Raw genomic sequence first — 22072 nt, 5'->3', positions numbered from 1 at the left:
AGTGTCACCCAAGGGCAAGAGTCCAAGGCAACTTTACCTAGTAGCTTCAGTCCACAATAGTGTCACCCAATGGCAAGTCAATAGCCACCCTGCTTATTGGCTATAGTGCAAGGTGGGTAGGGAAACTTAAAATCACCCTAATCCACTGGGCTCCAACCCAGGACCCTTCAAAACAGTGATCTATATACATGGCCTAGGGTCTATTACCCTTACTCGTGTTCCCTGGTTATCTTCCTGATCTTGTTTCTGTACCTCTGTCGGCATCACAGCTCTGTCTTGTCATCCCTCCTAGCTTCCTCCCAAGGTCATCTCCAGACCCCCTGTGGGACCCTTAGTTCCCACAGTCAAAGGGCTCCCAGTGGCTCGGTATGAGGCTGAGTCCCGGTGGGTTGGGGTTCCAGCAGCTTCTCAGCAGGAGGCTGCTGCATCCAATTGCTCTCTTCCCCAGTCAGCCCACACTGAGCTGAGCTGCTCCCTTTTGAATGCTCCCTCCAGTGGAAGCATGCCTAACAGAGGTGTGAGGGCATGGCTTCCTGTGTCCAGAGCAGCTCCTTACCCCTTGCCTCACCAGTGCAGGGTCTATACACCCTGTCACACCTACATATATATGAAAAATGGCTTCTTCTAGCAATTCTGCACACAAACAACTAAAATTTCTGAAATTAGAAAGTTCAAATCTGGCTTTTTTTTATAGACCTACAAAAGATTATTTTTTGTATTTACCAGTGTACAATATCAATAACTTACACATAAAGTATTTGGTTTTCAATGTACTAGGTGTTTGTTATTTAATCAACAAACTTGGAAAACACCCAGCGATTTTAGATAATATGGGTACAATGAACCTCAGATAAAAACAACCTGGTTTCAGCTGATTTCAAGGCAAATAGTGCCAGATCAAGGAACTCAAAGGTATTAGTGCAAATATAAAGTTTGAAAAATCAACCATTAAGGTTGGAAAGCTTAGACATAACTCTATGCAATGTGCTTATGCCTTAAAATATGATCCCTTAACACAAAAGCAGCAGTCTGGTCTGCCACCCTCAGCGAGTGGCAATGCTTACAACTAAAACACTTGCTAATGGATTAGTTTGGTCCAGATACCATAGGACTGTTAGAGACCCCAGAGCTACTGGGAACAGTGGAAATGCTTCATAAACTCCCCAGGCCCATGTCCACTATGTATGTGTTATTAATGAAAAGGAGCTCCATTGGTCTGGAGTTCCTTGTGAAAGCATGGGAAAGGGAATTACCATAGCCGTTAAAAGAGCCCCAGTGGTAGAGCATGTTATGGAAAATTAAAATGCTTCTGATGCAGCAAAAGATTCTATTCAGAGGGTATTGGACACCACAGAGTCTTTTCAAAATTGGGTCTTGTCCTCTTATGTATGTTGGTGCTGTAATAAAGAAAAAAGAACCCTGATGCATCAGCTTTGGGAATGTCCAACAGGCAGGCAGCATTGGAAGGAGGTGAACACAAGTCTGAAAACAATGCTTGACGTCAGCAGACAAACCTCAGCTGAAAATTATATCTGAGGTTATGTACCACAAAACCCACAAAAACTTTCATTCTTGAGGACTGCAGTGGCTTAGAGTGGTTCCTCCCTGTCGGCGTCAGAGGGAGGCCACTCCGCCTTGCTATGCCACCTAACTGTTGAGGGTGGATCAACAGGGGATTAGTACTGTAAATCAGTAAGGAGTCTATAGCCAACCCTCTAGCAGGGGTAAGTGAAAAACACTGCCAGTCTTAGCCCTCTGGGCGGGGCCAAGTAATACTAAGCAATCAGGCTCAAGTCCTCTGGATGGGGCAGAGCAGAGACAGTCTGTGACCCAGCTCCCTGGGGGAGACAGCAAACGAATGCAGGCCGTCCAGCCTAAGGTGGGTAGGCTGTCACTCCAGTGGTGGGGTTGGCAGCGGGAGGTAGGGGGTCCCAGGCCCAACCTATTCCACTGGGTCTCAGCCCAGAGTCTTAACAGTGTTGGGGAATCCCACCACTGGGTCAGCGGGGATCCTGCCAAAACACACTGACCGTGGCTTCAGCAAATGCAACTGGAATAATGTCTGGTTTCCCTGGGCTACTTCATACCCCTACCTGGTCATAGGGCTTTGTCACTCACAGTCCCTTTGGAAAAAAGAGCTGGTTCTACGGTCTGCCCTACTTGACAGTCGGTTACTGTGGGCCTCAAACCTAGGCCCATGGGGTTGCTAAGTAAGAGCCCTACTGTCAGTGCTGCAAGTGCAGAAGAGGGAACTGCAGCTAATACCCCACCACTGGCGGTTACACCAGCAGATTCAGTGGGGTCAGATGACTAGCAGCAGACTGTGATTGGACATCACCAGGTATAAAAATTCCTGTTCCTGACCTACCCCTTGTCCGAGCAACTAGTTGTTAGGCCTGTTGCTGCCTAGACCATGGAGTCCAAGTCTCTTCCTCCTTGCCTGATTCCTGCTGCTTCACCTTGCTCCCTTTTCCCAGTACCACATATTGTCCCATGCACAGTACCATGCCTTGTTCCTGGTTTTAGCTTCCTCACCCTGAACCAAGTTGCTGACTTTGGCTTGATGCTTGGGAGTGATTTCTGACTCTGTTTGCCTTAATAGTTAGTGTGACTTCTGACTCTGACCCCACTCTTGTCCATTGACTTGATTTCTGATTCTGGCTTGACTCATGGCATGACCTCTGACTGTGACCCTGATGCCACACCCAGCTCTGCCCACTGTACTTCTGGCCCGGTTACAGGCCTTGATGTTGACTAAGACCAACGGATGCATTTTTAGAGGTAGTTAAATCCTATCTATAGCAAGTCCCTGATCCAGTCCCACTGAAGTCAACAGGAGCTTTACCATTGACTTCAGTAGACACAGAATCAAGGTGCCAAGTGGTGGATTCAACATTAGCTAACAATAATTATTTTCATCACTGAGATTTGACCATACAAGAAACAGATTGTGGAGTGTTTTTTTCCATGAAAACTGCTCAACCAAATATTGTTCAAATATTAAATACAAGAATCCATAAGCAAGTCTGAAGAAAATTGGTTTAGTAGTTTTAGAGTTATGACAAATGTTTTAAAGTGATGATGAATGTTTTTAAAGTTGAATGGGCCAGACGTTGAGGTGGCCTCCACAGACTTTGTCTCAGTGCCAGATGCACTCATGGACTGAGGGCCAGAAGTACAGCAAAGCTCTAGGCTCAGGGCATATGAAAATACAAATAGGCTTAATGCTACTTCTTTTTAAAGTAAAGCAAAATAGCTGCTGGCTATACAAACTCTTTTCCTTTTCCTGTTCTAGCTTAATCTGTAGTGCAACATCAGTCACTGTCCAGCATGTTAACCTCAAAATGTACCTCTGTTGTTTAAAACAGAAGTTATTTGGTTTTTTAATACACACTGAAATGGAGTCATGTATTGATTCAGCTTTTATGCAGTGTTGTTGTAGCTGTGTTTGGTCCCGGGCTATCAGAGAGAAAAGATGGGAGAAGTAATATCTTTTATTGGACCAACTTCTGTTGGTGAGAGCGAGAAGCTTTTCAGGTCCTGAAGAAGAGCTCTGTGTAGCTCAAAAGCTTCTCTCTCTCACCAACAGAAGTTGATGCAATAAAAGATATTTCCTCACCTATCTTCTCTCTCTAATATTCAGATTTTAGTGAAGCAATGTGCTTTGGGTAAGGAAAATTAGATTTTTAAACAGTTCCCTGGGGAACTGTATCTCACCCCCCCTCCAAGCCCAGTCACTGCTTCCCCTGTCTCTCTCCACACTGTATGTGTGTAGAGTGGAGAGATGGCATCACCGAGGCAACTAACAGCCCCTCTTCCACACCCCCTCCACACAGAGATCTGCGGCAATGATGGGGCTTTCACGATCCAGTAAAGCATGTAAGCATTTGCATAGTTTTAAGCATGTGAGTGACCACTGAGCTTGGAAAAGAGATGACTCAGGCTTGGCTACACTGGCGCTTTACAGCGCTGCAACTTTCTTGCTCAGGGGTGTGAAAAAACACCCCCCTGAGCGCAGCAAGTTACAGTGCTGCAAAGCGCCAGTGTAAACAGTGCCCCAGTGCTGGGAGCGCGGCTCCCAGCGCTGTAAGCTAATCCCCACGGGGAGGTGGAGTACCTGCAGCGCTGGGAGAGCTCTCTCCCAGCGCTGGTCCTGCGACCACACTCACACTTCAAAGTGCTGCCGCGGGAGCGCTCCCGTGGAAGCGCTGTGCAGCTCTAAGTGTAGCCATACCTTAAGGGGGATATGATAGAGGTCTATAAAATCATGACTGGTGTGAGGAAAGTAAATAAGGAAGTGTTATTTACGCCTTCTCATAACACAAGAACCAGGGGCCATCAAATGAAATTAATAGGCAGCAAGTTTAAAACAAACAAAAGGAAGTATTTTTTCACACAATGCAGTCTGTGGAACTCTTTGCCACAGGATGTTGTGAAGGCCAAGACACTAGCAGGGTTCAAAAAAGAACTAGATAAATTCATGGAGGATAGGTCCATCAATGGCTATTAGCCAGGATAGGCAGGGATGGTGTCCCTAGTCTGTGTTTGCCAGAAGCTGGCAATGGGCGACATGGGATGGATCACTTGATGATTGCCTGTTCTGTTCATTCCCTCTGGGGCATCTGGCATTGGCCACTGTCGGAAGACAGGATATTGGCGTTAGAGGACCTTTGGTCTGACCCAGTATGGCTGTTCTTATGTTCTTACATGCTTAAGCACTTTGCTGGATCAGGACATATGTCAGCAGGGTCATGGGACAACAGTGCTGGCATTAGCTCACTTCACACACTGTGCCCCCCCAAGGTGCAAAGTAGAGTTAGTACTGTCAGCATTGTGTCATGAGAAGGTGCCAAGTAGAGCGCCTGTCCCCCACAGTTCCTCCCTCCCCCACTTCCTCCCATTATGCCCCCTCATGTGGTTTGTGTTTACATGTTTTTCATGGCAAAAAAACAAAGCCTGTAAAGCTGGCCCAGACAGAGTTAATGGGACACAGTCAAGTAGTGTGTGCTCCTAACTTAACTGAATTTAAAGTAGTTCTACTCGGATATGGTTTGTCTTACAGTCAGATTGTTTAAATAATCCACATCCCGCTGTGGAGAGTTTTGAAAAGCGCTCAGTATCCATACTTCATTATTATTATTATTTCTTTGGGATCTCTTTGCTGGCTGTACTGCAGCAGACAACAAAGCTATTCCTAAAGCTGTGCTAGTATTATTGATGATACGAGTGCACAAACAAATGTTTTGGCAAGATAAAATGCTGCATACATTTCAGTAGGGTTTTTCTGTTTTGTTTTGTTAAACTGTCCATGTGATCTTCAGCTTAATTTGAAACAGTGAAAAATCAACACTTGTCACTGGAGAGAAAGAGAGAAAGCTGTAGGGACAGAAATGTCGTTTTCCAGCTTCTGAGAGAGAGAGAGCGCATATACGTTTCTGTCATTTTAGTGATATGATTAGAAGCAAGTATAACAGCACTGGTCAGAATGTGGAATGCCATGAGTACCAATATGGCCAGCCATTTAGTAGCTCAAAACTCCGTCAAAGAAGTTTGTCTAGGTGAAGTACCTCTCTTGTAAGTCAGAGAGAAAGCTCTGCTAATACACTGGACAACAAAGCCATATAGCATCTAATTTTTGAGTTATCAGCTTATCCTTTAAATCCAAGCTGACAGCGGCCCCAGATGATTTATCACCTGAGTGTTCACTAATCATTATTGTCAGAATAAGGGCAAATACTCAGTTGCTCTGTATTGTGTGCAATATTTTGGTGTTAGAAGACTTCCTAGTTTTGTAGAAACTCCAAAGCCATTTTACTACTGGCAGCATGAGACCCCCAGCATATGTCCCCCAGTCTGGAAAACTCATGGACGGGTTTTTTTTGTTTGTTTGTTTGTTTTTTACATTATAGACAGATGCTTAAGGAGCAGCTCATCCTGTTTTCTAATCTGATATCGTAGTCAGTAACATCCTTAGTATCCTGGACCAATACCCTGTCATGTGCTTGATCATTTAGAAGTTTGATCTTTAAATATTTCAGGTCTTGTGCTTCTGAATTGCCAATGAGACTAAAACAGATAATGGTATCTTTGATTTAGTGTGCCAGCCAGTCAAATTTTGCCAACTCTATTCTTCAGACCTATTTTGTATCCAGTGATTTAACATTCCAGTTGTATGAATCCACTCACCAGATTTCAGTAATACCAACTATGCCATTTTTTCTCATACATGAGCTCTTCTGATTATTACCCAAGCTCCAAGCACTGGTAAATAGGCAATTAACTTTTCTCTTCATGTTTTGTGATTCTTTGATTCATTATGTTCAAAACACCTTGAGTGTGAGTTATATTTCTGTGTTTGCCCCCTTAACATCTCCCCTCTCTGTTGTTAGTTTAATGCAGGGGTCGGCAACCTCTGGCACATGGCTCGCCAGGGTAAGCACCCTGGCGGGCTTGGCCAGTTTGTTTATCTGCCGTGTCAGTAGGTTTGGCCGACTGCAGCTCCCACTGGCTGCGGTTCGCCATCCCAAGCCAATGGGAGTGGCGGGAAGCCATGGCCAACACATCCCTCGCCCGCTCCACTTCCCGCCACCCCCATTGGTCTGGGACGGTGAACTGCGGCCAGTGGGAGCCGCGGTCGCCCAAATCTGCTGACGCGGCAGGTAAACAAACTGGCCCGGCCCACCACAATGCTTACCCTGGCGAGCCGCATGCCAGAGGTTGCCGACCCCTGGTTTAATGTCTTTCTGACTAGTTTAACTAGTCGGTCATCCAGAAAATCTCTTGCTACTGACTTAGATGCCATCTAAACTGTACAGCCCCATCTTCAAGGTGATCCAATGTTACACAGAACCAAACCTCTCCATTTTACATCAACCTAGCCAACCATTCTCCTCCACTACTTTCTGCCAGCTCTCTTCCCTTGCTCATGGACGAGAAAGGAGCTGCAAATTGAAGACCCAGACATTGCTCCCCTGCATTTCACTTCTGGCATCCCGGAAGTCTTCAATAATCTGTGAAGTGTCACTTGAAGCTGTGTCATTAGTATCATCCATGGTGTCTCGCTTGTTTTGCCTTTAGAATCCCACCAACCTTGTAGTCAAGCCCCTTGTTGGTGCTCCAGGAGGAAAGCATGCCACCCTGCTGCCTTTTTGGCCATTGTAGAGTGTTCTATCCACTCTCCTTAATACACAGGCCTTGCTGAGGATTGTGTTTTCTTTGTTACGGTCTGTCTCTTGAGAACACTTGAGGTCCTTGTGGAATGAACTGAGCAGCTATGTTTAGGTATGGCCCCTGAAGTTCTCTGTTGCTTTCCTTCAGCTGAGACCTAACAGACATTATCTGTGGCTGCCATGCTGAGTAGCAGATTTGTTACCTCTGGCTGTGTAGAATTCCTCATGGTTCTCTGTGACCTGGGGGTCCCAGACTACCTATCATCATCTCTATTTATTTCTTAGAGGATTTGATTAATAGATGGGTATCTGATGACCTTGACAACCCTTCGGTGGCAAATCCCATGCAATATCTGTACAAACTTCTAATAAGTTCTGGGGATGAGCTGGTGGCTGTAGCACATATGGATACCAATGACCTGGAGATGGGTAGGAGTGGGATCCTGGAAACTACATTTAAATTATTAGGATAAAAAGCTTAGCCCTGGAACTCCTATACTAGCTTTCTCTAAAAAGCTGCTAGTTTCATGTGCAGGGTCAGCTAGATGGGAGGAGCTTGGGTCTCAATAAATGGATAAAAGATGGTATAAAGAGGTGTGTTTTAAATTTTATTAGGCACAGGGAAAATTTGAGGGGAGAGAACCTGTACGGATATATGGGTTCAAACTTAATCATAGTGCTGATATAAAAATTTAGCAAGGACAGACTAATGTTCTGACTGGAAGTCCATTATATCCATCAGTGACATTTTAACCAGGAAAAAATCTTTAATGTGTTTCATCTGACCATACTGAAATATAAATTTGTGCATCCTCTCAGATACAATCCATGTCACTTATATGAACAATTTAAAAAAGACTGGGTAATGCTGTGCACCAATATTCTTGATGAAGTTAATAATAATTTAACTCCTAGCTGAGCTAAAGAAGTGGTCTTCAACATTAGATAATTGGTAAATATTAAGTGTGCCATTGTTACAATGGCAGCATTCCTGATGGATAATACTTTATTTTAGTTTCCTAGGACTTGATTCTGCCACCCTTACTCACACTGAATTTTAAAGGGATTACTTGTATATTAAGGTGCTATTCACTGTAAGGGTGGCAGAATTGATCCCTGAACATTTCTGCTGCTTCAATAATAAAGTTGTGGGAATAAAGTGAGTGTGTTTATTGTGTTCTTGATCAAAGCTCTTAAAAGGAATTTTAAAAATTTACAACTAAATAGCACTTTAGAAAATAAAAATTGGCTGCAAAATGGTACCTTCCCAACATAATACGTGTATGTGAGAGGCCCTTAATGGAACATAATCCAATTTCTAGTGCCGGAATTAAATCTTGCAGGCGCCACAAATCATTGGTATCTTAATAGAAAAATGTTTTTTCTTTGCAATGTATTAAGAAATGAAAAGTAAAGTCAGTAAAATAGGTAAGGAGAAGGGAAGATGGAAGAGAAGTGGAGAGCATGTTTTGAAATATTAAGCAGAATTCTAAGCCAGAACACCAGATCTGAGTCCACTCCAGTTTTGGGGAAGTTCACAACCAAACTTCAGAACATTATCAGATAAAGCCATATCTAAGCACAGGTAATGTGTATATACACATAGTTATAATCTGTGTATGAACATATTGTTAATTACTTTCAAATTTGTTTTTATACTTCTATTATTTATAGGCTTAGTGATAGGAAATTGACTTTTGACTGTTGTAAATCGTTGTCTTGGTTTCCATGATCTCCCCTCTGAAACTGGATGGTCAACACAAATTGTTATAAAGTGATTATTCTTTTTGTGTTAGGGGAACTCTTGTGATCAGCCCCCTCATTTAGATGTTTGTAGGTATCTTAATAGATACATAATGGTAGATGCAATGGCAGACCCCTCCTGGTTCAACAGCTTTTCCATCTCTGTCTCACATCCTGTAAAACTTTCAGTTTAGCACTGAACCATTTTGTTATATAACATTCAAATGTCATTTCTTAGGTGTCATTTTGATCATCAGTTTGGGGGGAAACAGATGCAGGAGCTAAGGCCAAAATTTTGCATCAGAGTTACCTAAGTTGGGAATATAAATCCACCCATGAACACCTAAGGAAAAGTGGCCTGATTTTCAGATCGGTGGAGGGTACAGTTCTTTTCAAAATCAGGCCATTTTGTTAGGTACCTAACTCTATGCACCCAAATTGGGAATTTTGTCTAGGGCCCCAATCCTGCAAATGATTTATTTTAAGAGTAGTCCCGATTGACTTAAGTGGGATTTCTTATGTGAATGAATGTTTGCAGAGGCCTATATGACTTGCCTTGGGAGGCATTGTATTTTAGTGGATTAGACCTAGAACTGGTCACTGGAGACTTGGATATCAGACCTGGTTCTGACTTGCTGTGTATCACCAGGCATGTTACTTGAATTCTGAATTTATTTAAACACTTGTGAATTGGGGATACTGATTTGACAAGTGTTGTAAAGTGCTGTATGAAGTGGCAGTATTAAGGCTTGTTAGTAGCAATCAGGGATAGAATTCCGGACATCCTGATTCTTAATGCTTAATCCTCTAGACCATATGGCTTTGGGGGTAGCATCGTTTCCTCCTCCGGCTTTTAAGCATTCACAAGTGTGGAATTTTTCTAAGCAAAAGTGGATTTTTTTAATTTAAAAAATAACCCACTCAAAGAGCGACAAGTTACAAAAACTAGCATTGAGAAGTGTTATAAGATCACCCCAAACTCAAAAACAGATAAATTGAAAAAGGAAAAAAAACTTTGCATTACAAATGTTTTGCCTGGCTCTACTTATGGAGGGCCTGAGCTTACATGATGCTGAGTGCCCTCACTGAGTGAGCTGAGTGTGATCAGCACCTTGCAGGATCAGGTTGAGCCCTCAGCACCTAGTGCATGATGATATCCATAATACAGGATGTTTAATTCTGATTGAACCTGCAACAGACGGCTGTATTGACTGCAGTGGAGTTACTCCTGATTTTACACCACCACAAGAAAAAGGAGAATCAGGCTCAACATTTCAGATTATCTTGCTTCTCAGTTAAACACCTACTTTGACTGTGATTTTTCTGAGACGTTTTGTAGCACTTTACAGCTGACAGACTCTCTCCCCCTTCTTTCTGCTTCTTCCATGATCCTCTTTGTGTGAGGTCCTTATTTTTAATCTTATTTTGTAAAATGAGTCAGTTGGCTTCTATTCAAGGCAGAGTAAGTGGCTGCTTCTGCAAAGAAAATTAATATTCTTGTTTGGAAGGGTGAAAGTAAATTAATAACTGGAAGGGGAGACAAGTCTACAATTAGTATCGCCACTGCCCTCTACTGTGCATGGTGCAAAACACATTGTGTATAAAGTTTCCCTTAAGCTCTCCCTACCAAGACTCTTATTGTCAGAGAACTTTGTACAGCTTTGGTTTCCTTATCTTGCTGTAAGCTCAACAAGGGAAGATCCACTGAGATATCTTTTGTTTGCTGTTTTTTTGTTTTTGCTGCTTATAAACTATATTATTTCTGTAGGACTCAGTACTCCCTAAACAGACATCTTCTGAAGATTTTTCAGAGTCAGCCAGAAGGGAAGTTTCATTGATAGATTTTTATAGGTCTTGCTTCCAGTTTCATGTAGATGCTTCTTTCTATGTAGGTTTTCATGGGCCAAAAGGAAAGTGGATACCTACTTTGAGAGGAGCAGGAAATGGCAAAAGTCTGTCTTCAATTTACTTGTTCCCTTTTCCCCTTAGATAAAAAAAAATAATCAATATTTTATTTTTTACGGGATGTGGCTCAAAGTAAAAAGAATCCCTTACCCAGTCTGTAGGGCTGGTATGCAGAATTTGGAACAGCTGGAATATTTGTTTCTCCTGATAATTCTTTGTTCTTCTATATCACCTTAACCAGAGTAGTTGGTGAACTGTGCTATATAAAACACCTTAGTTAGAATGAGAGATGGTAGCTCAAAGTATTAACAGATATATGATTAAGTCTGTCAGTGTTCCTGTTCACTATACCTTTATTATACCTGTATACATATTATACTTTTCATATGTAAAATGTAGTCATTTGTCCAAGTCATGCAATGAGTCACTAAGGGTATATCAACACAGCCAAGAAAAACCTGCAGCTGGCCCATGCCAGGTGACTAGGGCTCTTGAGGCCCAAGCTGTGGGGCTGTTTCACTGCTGTGTAGACTTCCACCCTTTTTTTGTGGCTGGGGGGGGAGGGAGGGAGGTCTTGGTGTAATTTTTTTAGTTATTTAAAACAGCAAAAAAACCCCAAAAAATCCATTTATGCAGTTTCATATTGACACTCAGATGGATTATCAGCAGGATTGGAACTTTTAGATCCATCACACAGATCTCTGCCTCTTCAGCTAATGGAGTACCTGATAGCAGTAGTAGGTTGTCATCATCGTGTGAACCATCACTGGAGGGGGATCAAACACATACTTTGCCCGAGGGTTTTACAGATATTTTGTGTCAGCATCAGAATGGTGATACTCAGAAATCTTGGGATACATCCCAGGCTCTGAAGGCAGGCACAGACTGTTCTGTCCATTTCCCCCAATCTCCTTTGATCTGTTCCTATTCCAGCTACATTCTCCTTGCCTATCCCAGTTCCCTTTCCCAGCCAGTCCCTATTCCCCACTGCCGGATCCCCATCTGCTCAGTCTCTCTGCAATGTACACACTGAATCTTAGAGTCCTTCCCTGAGCTCCTCATCCAATCTCATTCTCACCCCCTCTCCCTCCTTGCCCCAGTCCCAGTTCACAGTCTGTATCCCAGCTCCTTCTCAGATCTGTCTCATTGTCCTCTCATAGGTTCCTAGTACCAGTTCCCTTGTCTCCCCAGTCAGAGTCCTTTTTTCTCAGATCGTCATCTGATTTCAGTGTCTCCCTTCCCAGCCAACTGGCTCCCAGTCCCTCCACTCATTTCAATCACTGGTTCCCAGTCTCCTTCCCTAACAAGTTCCAGCCTCTCCTCCTCTGTTGGCTTCCAGTTCCAGTCACCTTGTCCAACCCATCCCAAGGTTCCCTCACTCTGATTCCCAGGTCCAGTCTCCTTACTGATCCAGCCTCAGTCTCCACCTTCCCGATCTCTCAGTTTGGGATTTTTCATTCAGTTGCAGTCATTTCTGGATTGATCCACCCAGGCAGGTACTGCAGCGAACAGCTTTTGTCTGTATTTATCCTGGTTGCTCAACAAGGTTTTTGAACAGCCCTGTTGGCAGCCACATCAAAACATCCTTTGAAAAGGGTGCTTGTGAGATTGGTCAGCCTCATGTCAGTGGGAATTCTTATCTTTCAATCTTCATGTGTTTGTGATACTCCTTTTGGTGGAACTTGCCTCCACTGCATTGCACTGGCAGTGTGTTAATCGAATTTAGCACCCAGGATTTATCTTTGTATGTGTTTGTACAGCCAGGGCCGGCTCCAGGCACCAGCTAAGGAAGCAGGTGTTTGGGGTGGCCAATACCAAGGGGCGGCACTCCGTCCGGTATCGGGGCGGTCCGTCCGAGTCTTTGGCGGGAATTTGGCGGCAGATCCCTCTCTTCCTCTTTGAGCTGCTGCTGAAGTGCCGCTGAAGAGGAAGAGAGGGAGTGCAGGACCCACCACCGAAAAATGGAGCAGCACTATTGAGCTGCCACCGCAGCACCTCTGATTGGCGCTTTTTTTTTTTTCCGCCACTTGGGGCGGCAGAAAACTTGGAGCCGGCCCTGTGTACAGCACCCAGTACAGCAGAGCTCTTATACTGATGGGTCCTTCAGTCACTGATGCAATCGGAATATGAAATAATTGTAAAGTTTGCCTAGTTCCTTTCTTGTGCCTCTTCTTGGTAGCCATCTTGCATTCTCTCTACAAGCCTGGTTTTGTGTATTGAGCACTCTGGTGGTGATAGGACCTAGACTAGGGCACTGCTGTACGTTTCATAACACAGCAGCTCAAATGACTCACTGTGGAATTACCAACTCCTGACACCCAGCTATATCCCTAAATCTACACCAGGACATGGAAAGTTGCTACTAATTCCTGCAACGTCTTAACCCTGCTGAGAGTACCAGGAAATGAATTGCCTTTGGAGAGCAATAAGATTTACACATCAGCTTCCCTTTTTATATGTATGTGTAATAGTTTTTTATATCTATATAATCTGTGGTCAATTTGACTATTTGGCTTGCTTGACTGTTCTCCATTATCTCTGGCCTTTTTTTAAGTGAATGTTTGTAATGTCTAGAGGATGCAAACTGTAAATCAAATATAGATGTCTAAGCATCCAAGCTTTTAGACATGATAGTGCCAAGTTTTAGGCACTACCATGCCAATCCTGCCTCTTCAAAAATGTTCTCTTGGCACGTTTCTCTCAATTTTTGATCTTGTTAGTTATTCTGTGGCCAAAAGGACTAATGCGATTTTTAGATGGATAAACAGCATAAATCTTGTGTTAGAAGTACAGAGGCTATTTTACCTCTATATTTGGTACAGGTGCAACCGCTGCTGGAATATTGTGTCCAGTTCTAGTATCCACAATTAAAGAAGGAGGTTGATAAATTGGAGAGGGTTCAAAAGAGCCATGAGAATGATTAAAGGATTAGGAAACATGCCTTATAATGAGAGACTCCATTTAGATTAACAAAGAGAGGGCTAGGAGGTGACTTGCTTACAGTCTATAAGTACCTACATGGGGAATAAATATTCAACAATGGGCTCTTCAATCTAGCAGAGAAAGGTATAACACGGTCCAATGACTGCAAATTGAAGCTAGACAAATTCAGACTGAAATAAGGTGTAAATTGTTAACAGTGAGAGTATTTAACCATTGGAACAAGAGTGATGGTGGATTATCCATTACTGGAAATTTTAAAATCAAGATTGGATGATTTTCTAAAAGATCTGCTAGAATTGTTTTGTGGAAGTTCTATGGCCTGTGATATACAGGAAATCTGACTAGATGATCACAGTGGTCCCTTCTGGGTGTAGAATCTGTGAATCTCCAACTTCTCTGCTTTCCCTATTGCTTTTCTATTGTTGTTGATAGCTGATTGTAGTTGATACTGCACTCAAACGACATTATTTGAATGGAACAACCACTTCCTGCTCATCATACAAAGGAAATACTGCCCCAAGTGGCAGAATGACAGGAGTGATTTACAAATGTAAAAGCACTGAACCCCCAAAAGCAGAATTGAGACCGAGGGAAAGATCAGGAGGAATATATTTAGAAAGTTCTGCCTCATGCCTCAACCACTATTGTTTTAACTTAACACTCATAGCTGCCGATATGTGAAACCTCTGAATATGTAAATATGTGGATGGGAGTGGGAAGAATAAGGATGCACCTTCATGCCCTATTGATACAGCAATATATTGAAATCGAATTTTAAATTCTAAATTTTAAAGAAACAGCAAGGGCAATTTAAATATTTTCCATATATATTATATAAAAGAAAAAACAACAACAACAAAAACAGTTGGCAGATTTTGGCACCGCCAACATAATAATAATCTGAGAACCAAATCATGCATACTAGAAATTAAATTGCAGTCACAGTCGTTGGCATTATGCTTTAGTATTGTAAATATTTACCGCCCTCTTGTGGAGAAAAGCTGTATTTTATCAATCTAGAGAAGCCAGAAATGGAGAAATCCTATCAGATCGCATCCATCTTTCTGTATGGTCAGAATATACAGTTATTCCCCAGATAGAGCATGGATCAGATACTAAACTGATACTACATGTCGTAACAGCCGTGGAATTAATCAGATTATAATAGCTCCATGAGAGCAGTTTCTTGATAACATTGTTAATGTATAAAATATGCTTATCTCAGGCTCTGAGGACATGGCTGGTGAGGGCACTCTCTATACCTTTTTTTTTGGAATGTTGTGGATACCCCTGTGTTTCAAACACCCCTCCCTTCAAAATATGCATTAGGAAGATCACCTCTCCTCTGAAAAGGGTTGGATGCAGCTCGCTTCATTCAGAGTCTAGTAACATGTATCCTAAACTAGGCAGACTGGTCCATTCAGAAGGATGTGGAACGTTTCCAAAGCCCGATAGCTCAGGTGGTGAAACCCTCGAGCAGGGTACTGAGCACAATATGTCTTGCATAGGAGTGTGCAGCAGTAACTACAGGACTAGAGACAGTCAGATGGTCAACAATAAAATCCTGATTCATAAATGAAAGTGCTAGATTAGATCTGATGCTTTGTGGGGCCATTATTCCCCAGTATAGGGTCAGCAGCTGCATATTCGTGAACAGGTTTGTGAATATTAGTACCAAGAATGATTTGTCCAGAAATACATGCTGGAAGTGCATTATTCACTGTTTGCTACTGACCTGCTGATTGGTTTGTCATCCAGGCAGGGGGCAGAAGCAGTACACTGCAAACTGAGTGACCAGCCACACACTATGAATAACCAATACGGTATAATTAGTGAACAGTTCATAAAGAACACTAAAAATTACTAGCTCAGACAGCCCTGGCTAGTATTTCTAAATAACAAATACATTAGTAGAAAAGAAGGATTGATTCATGTATAATTTGGCACTAAACAAAAAAGCAAAATTTTAGGGCAGTCAAGCGATGAAAAAAATTAATCACGATTAAAAAAATGAATCATGATTAATCGTGCGATTAATCGCACTGTTAATAATAAAATACCATTTATTTAAATATTTTTGCATGTTTTCTAAATTTTCAAATATATTGATTTCAGTTACAACACAGAATACAAAATGTACAGTGCTCACTTTATATTTATGTTGATTACAAATATTTGCACTGTAAAAAACAAAAGAAATAGTATTTTTCAATTCACCTCATACAAGTACTGTAGTGCAGTCTCTTTATAATGAAAGTTGAACTTACAAATGTAAAATTATGTACAAAAATAACTGCATTAAAAAATAAAACAATGTAAAACTTTAGAACCTACAAGTCCACTCTGTCCTACGTCAGCCAATCACCCAGACAAACAAGTTTGGTTACAATTTGCAGGAGATAATGCTGCCCACATCAGGCGTTCTCATGGGAGTTGTAGCCGGCATCGCAAAATATTTACGTGCCAGAGTCGCTAAAGATTCATATGTCCCTTCATGCTTCAACCACCATTTCAGAATATATGTTTCCATGCTGATGACGGGTTCTAATCAATAACGATCCAAAGCAGAGCCAACTGATGCATGTTCACTTTCATCATCTGAGTCAGATGCCATCAGCAGAAGGTTGATTTTCTTTTTTGGTGGTTCGGGTTCTGTAGTTTCCGCATTGGAGTGTTGCTCTTTTAAGACATCTGAAAGCATTCTCCACACCTTGTCCCTCTCAGATTTTGGAAGTCACTTCAGATTCTTAAATCTTGAGTTGAGTGCTGTGTCTATCCTTAGAAATCTCACATTGGTACCTTCTTTGCATTTGTCAAATCTGCTGTGAAAGTGTTCTTAAAATGAACATGTGCTGGGTCATCATCCGAGAATGCTATAACATGAAATATATGGCAGAATGCAGGTAAAACAGAACAGGAGACATACAATTCTCCCCCAAGGAGTTCAGTCACAAATTTAATTAAAATATTCTTTTTTAATGAGCATTATCAGCATGGAAGCACGTCCTCTGGGATGGTAGGTGAAGCATGAAGAGGAATGAAGAGGCATATGAATGTTTAGCACATAAATACCTTGCAATGCCAGCTACAAAAGTGCCATGTGAATGCCTGTTCTCACTTTTAGGTGACATTGTAATTAAGAAGCAATCAGCAGTATCTCCCGTTAATGTAAACACACTTGTTTGTCTTAGCAATTGGCTGAATAAGAAGTAGGACTGAGTGGACTTGTAGGTTCTAAAGTTTTACATTGGAGTTTTTTTGAGTGCAGTTATGTAACAAACAAAAAAAATCTACATTTGTAAGTTACACTTTCACTATAAAGAGATTGCACTACAACTTGTATGAAGCGAATTGAAAAATACTATTTGTTTTGTTTATAATTTTTACAATGCAAATATTTGTAATAAAAATAATATAAAGCAAGCACTGTACACTTTGTATTCTGTATTGTAATAGAAATAAATATATTTGAAAATGTAGAAAAACATACAAAAATATATAATACATTTCAATTGGTATTCCATTGTTTAACAGTGCGATTAATCGCAATTAATTTTTTAATTGCAGTTAATTTTTTTAAATTAATCGCATGAGTTAACTGCGATTAATCAACAGCCCTATTAAATTTATAACTAATATTAATCATAACAAAGTTTGACCAGCTGTACAAAAGGCCACTGGCTGGCTTCTCAGGTAATACTTTTTCAAAATTACCTCTGCAAAAAATGGTATTTATGTAGAGTGATGCAAACTATACAGAACAATATTTTTCAAATAGGTGTGCTTTGTAAAACCTGCTTCTCATAGTGAATAACAATACAGAGAATCTAGCTCAGTTTCAAAGTTTCCTAGGCTCTATGCACCAGCCTCTATAAACTATCAAAAGAATTTCTAAAAGTTCTGTTCAAAGCTTTGTTGGAAAGTCCCTGTAACAAATCTTGAAAACTCAATGCTTCATTGGTGAGGATAAATCAGGATTAAGTGGTTACTGGAGAAAATGTTACAATGTTACAATACCAATTGCAGTCTTACAATACCAATCCATTTTTGAAAAGTGTTTAAATAAATGTGCACACACACACGGTGATCCTGTCTTTGCTTTATGCAGTTTAATTTGTTGTTCACTCTAATCCCAGTGGTGTAATGCATCACAAACTTTCAAGGAGAATTTGACCATGGTAATAAAATAATTATTGAAGATTAGTCTTGAGAAGGAGGCAGCTATCTTGGAAAGTTGAAGCAATGGCTATGGCTATATGCCAAATGACAGGCACGGGTGTTATTACTAGAAATACTGAATTGCCTCTTAAAGAGCAGAGCCGGCTATAGATCCCAGGCTGCTGTGCCAAACGACTTGCGTGCTTGAATTCTCTCTGAGAAAGATGGTTTTATAAACCGTGTGGATCAGATTTAATATCTGAGCTATTGTCACTTTCAGTCTCATGCAGTGATACCATAAACTAAGATGGCTAGTGGTGCCGGGAGAAAAGACTTAGGGCCACATTGCAGCGTTTAGACACTAGCTGGATTGGAGAGTGGTGTGGGGCCACGCTACCACATAGGGAATCTTGAGGGGGATTGTACCAGGCTCCCCATCCTGAGAAGGCTGCAGGCTATAGCACCCTTTAGGGAAGCTGAACTATTCTCTAGACAGGTGCAGCTTGTTCCTGCCACTCTGAAGTGTGGTGCTGAGTAGGGGTTGGGACAACAACGCTCCTCCTCCTCCTCACCCCGTTTGGGTGTGTGTGTCGGGGGAGACTAAAGGTCCACGTGATTTCCTGAGTTCAGAGACTCTTCTTGCCCTCTCTCCTGTGTAGCCTCATGAGGGCCTGCCACAATCCAGCCTTTAGCCATTTCTCTCTGTTTAGTGTGCTGGGCAATCTGTATGTAATGGATCGTGGGTAAAATCTAACACTCACCCCAGGAACCCCAGTCCCTGGAGCCAGTTTTATTCCACTCTGATGGAAGGGGCTTGGATTCAAGGGGGCTCCAGCAGCCCAGGTCCTTGCTCAGAAGCACACAATAGACAAGAGCAGGACATGGGTGGGGCTGTGTGAGGGTTGGTGCCAGAGTATATTCAGAGTATATTTCACATCCGCCCTCTGCACCAGGGTTACCTCACCCACACAGCTGAAGAAATCGCTCCAGTGCAGTGGCAGGGCCTCTCCCTGGCTATGCTGGGGAAAATGCCTTTTCTTCCTTCCCCCTACATGTCTCTCTGGTGCCCGCAAGCTAATTGGTTGGCTGAGATTTGACATTTTGTGCTTGTGTGCAGACCTACTTCCTCTACCATACATACAAAACCATAACACCCTGCAATAGAACAGTCTGTAGGAAAATGTAAGGAAGCTCCTGCTCTTCTTCTTAGCATACATTTGCTGACAAAGTAAACACCCTAAGATAAGTCTGAATTTAATGAAATTTTGCATGCACAGAGGCATTGGCACCACACTCTCTTTGAACGCTGTAGCCTTCACATTCAGTACTTTTTTCATTAGTCTCTAAGAGTTACATTCTGGGGACAAAATGTGCTAGCTAATAGAATGCCTTTTAAATTACCAAGCACTCTCCATCTGAAATTGTAAATGGACTTCGGGGCTATGCGTGTGCAGACAGCACACAGAACTGATGTTTTCCCAAGAGAATGTCTGTCCATTGCAATAGGTCAAAAAGGTAGTCTGTGGTTTGTGGAGGGCCAACACAGCATTACATGGGGGGCATTCCAGAGCTGTAACTCTCTTTCCTTGACTCAACCCCCTCCTTTCCAACCTACAGGAATTACTTCCGCTCTAGGGCTGTTTCCAAAAGGAAAACAGTGAAATTTTTTTGTCAAGATCACTGTGTTTTTAATAGACTAGCTGAATCCCATCAAAATACTTGAAATGGTCTTTGTCGCTGCTCTGTACAATGATATAGAATCACTGAAGTCTGTTATATTTCATTGCTTCTTCACCATGGGGTATCATATTCACAGAGCACGCTAGCAATGTGATTTGTAAGGGGAAACTGTGGTAGAATGCCGAAACAAGTGGATACAGAGTAGTCTTTCCTCTGTCATTTTAGCAGTGAGTTTCAGAGTTTACAGTGAAACATTTTACATCTTTTACTGAATTAACACTCCACACAGCATTCCGTTTGCTTCTTTGGAGGGGAAGATAAAGAAAACAAGATGTGATGGTGAGCACATATTATACTGAGTGGTGTATGCATTCATCCCAGTAAAGTGATAAAAGAGCCAGGTATTGATCAGCTTCAGTGGAAAAACTCCATGAATGCACAACCTGCTCTTCTGACTGGCAGCTTTATCACCCCTTTCAAAATTGCTTCTCTCCATTTGCCAGTTAATAAATGAACTGCTCCAAGATTCAGGCTTAAAAACTATTTTGAACATGTAAAGTTTGAGGAAAAAATACGCTATGCAACTGTTTAAACATCACTATTTTGATCCCTGGATCAAACCAATATAATTGCATGAGAACATTTTGATATGATATAGACATTTTTATAATTAAAACCATCTTTGTTTTAATGCAATTTAGTGTCAACTTTTTCATCCTTCTGACCTCATTAGATGTGCCTGGGCATTAGATACAGTGTTACTAATTTGTTTTAACTTGAAGGCTACTCCGGTTAATGATTGATTGGACTAAGGTTTTATTGTGTAAGATTAACTAGGCTTAAGGATGGCAAAATGCCATTGTAGCATTAATGCCAGACTTTAATGAGAAGCAGAAGTAAACTCCTAGGACTCTGATTATTTTAATGTGAGACCACAGTTGTGCTCTCATTATCTTAATGCCCTGTTATATTTAAAAAAATAAAAATAAGTATTCTTCTCCCCATCAACTCCTAATGATGATTATACTGAATGGTATAATGCTGAAGAATAGATATTGTCTTAAAATCATATGTACATTAGATATATAACCCTAAATGCTGTTTCCTTTTGAACCATATCCTTTATCTAAACTCTTATAATCAAATGGAGAAAATGTTTCATACCTTCTCATTGTGTCTGCCTTCATTTTACAAACCATATGAAATCAAGACAAGATCATACTGACAAACTTCTCCACTGCTAAAAAATACTCGCTCTCTCTCTCTTCTAATATTTTACTATTTTTTATATTATAGGACACTTTGATTTTTCTCCACTCTCATCCTCTTAAGTGAATTTAGTACTCCTGAAAGGTGCTGGGTTCGCAGATCTAGAGACTGAAATCCTCTGTCTTTCCACTGATCATATACAGCAGTATAAATTTTTCCTATACTCCTCACACGGCATATCTCAATAGGACCTGGAGGCTTCCATCTAAAGGCCTATTCCTTTGTACCTAAAAGCACATTAAGCACATGTGTAAGGCCCTGACTGAAGAAAGCATCTGTATTCAGGACTGCACTTAAGCACCTGCTTAAGAGTTTGGTTATTCATGCACCACACTGAACAATTGCCATACTGGTGACTAACATACTAACACAGAAGCTGTGGGTATGTCTACACTGCAAAAACAAAGTCACAGCAGTGATTCTCAGAGCCTGGGTCAACTGACTTGGGCTTGTAGGGTTTGTACCACAGGGCTAAAAGTAGCCATGTAGACATTCCAGAAAGGGGTGCGGATCTCAGAGCCTGGGCTCCAGCCCAAGCAGGAACGTCCGATACTGATATTTTTAGCCCCAAATCAGTTAACCTTGGCTCTGAAATATGCTGCCACAGGGCTTTCTTTCTTTTCTTCAGTGTAGATGTACCCTGTGTTAGCATTGCCACACAGTACATATTTTCCTAGCAGTTTTTGGAATAATTTTTGTATTCTCTCAAAAACACAACATAACCCTTTACCTAACGATTGTTTGTTTTGTTTTTGTGCTTTTTTTTCCAATTAGGAAGGAGGACAGCAAAAACAAAGGACAAGAGAAAGAAGAAAAAGAATTTAATGGAAAGGGCTCAGAAGCAGCACAGCATCTTCCTAGCTACAGACAGAGCTAGCCAGTAAAGACGTTTTTGTTTGTTTTATATATATTTTTTTTTTCTTTTTTGCAAAGTGCACAAAAGCTGCTATATGCTCCTGCATATGGATGCACTGCAATTCAGCTGCTTTGACAGTATTGGTTGCAAATAACTTGTGAAAAATGTCCACAAGTTTGTTTGTGTTATTTATACTTTTTATTTTTTGAACCTGAAGACTCCAAGGGCCGGAGCGCACTGAGTTGAATCAGTGGAAGTGGCGCCGATGTGTGTCAAAGACTTTGCATTCAGTGCCTGGGAAATGGAAATGGCCAATGTGTTGACATAAAAGTGCAACAGGAAAGAAGGC

The 22072-nt window shown here is 41.6% G+C and overlaps 1 protein-coding gene across 1 annotated transcript in view; it reads left to right on the top strand.

Annotated features, from left to right (window-relative positions):
- RSPO2 (R-spondin 2) overlaps positions 1–21751 on the top strand; it is a 155591-nt gene extending 133840 nt beyond the window's left edge. The window contains exon 6 of the mRNA XM_039521783.1: positions 21642–21751. Coding sequence (XP_039377717.1) covers positions 21642–21751 — 110 coding nt within the window. The remainder of the gene's footprint in view (positions 1–21641) is intronic.
- Positions 21752–22072: the final 321 nt, after the last annotated feature.

The sequence above is a fragment of the Mauremys reevesii genome, linkage group 2 (genome assembly GCF_016161935.1).
Source record: "Mauremys reevesii isolate NIE-2019 linkage group 2, ASM1616193v1, whole genome shotgun sequence".
Classification (NCBI taxonomy): Eukaryota; Metazoa; Chordata; order Testudines; family Geoemydidae; genus Mauremys; species Mauremys reevesii.
Note: the sequence above shows the minus strand (reverse complement) of the source record. Positions and strands in the feature narration are given on the sequence as shown.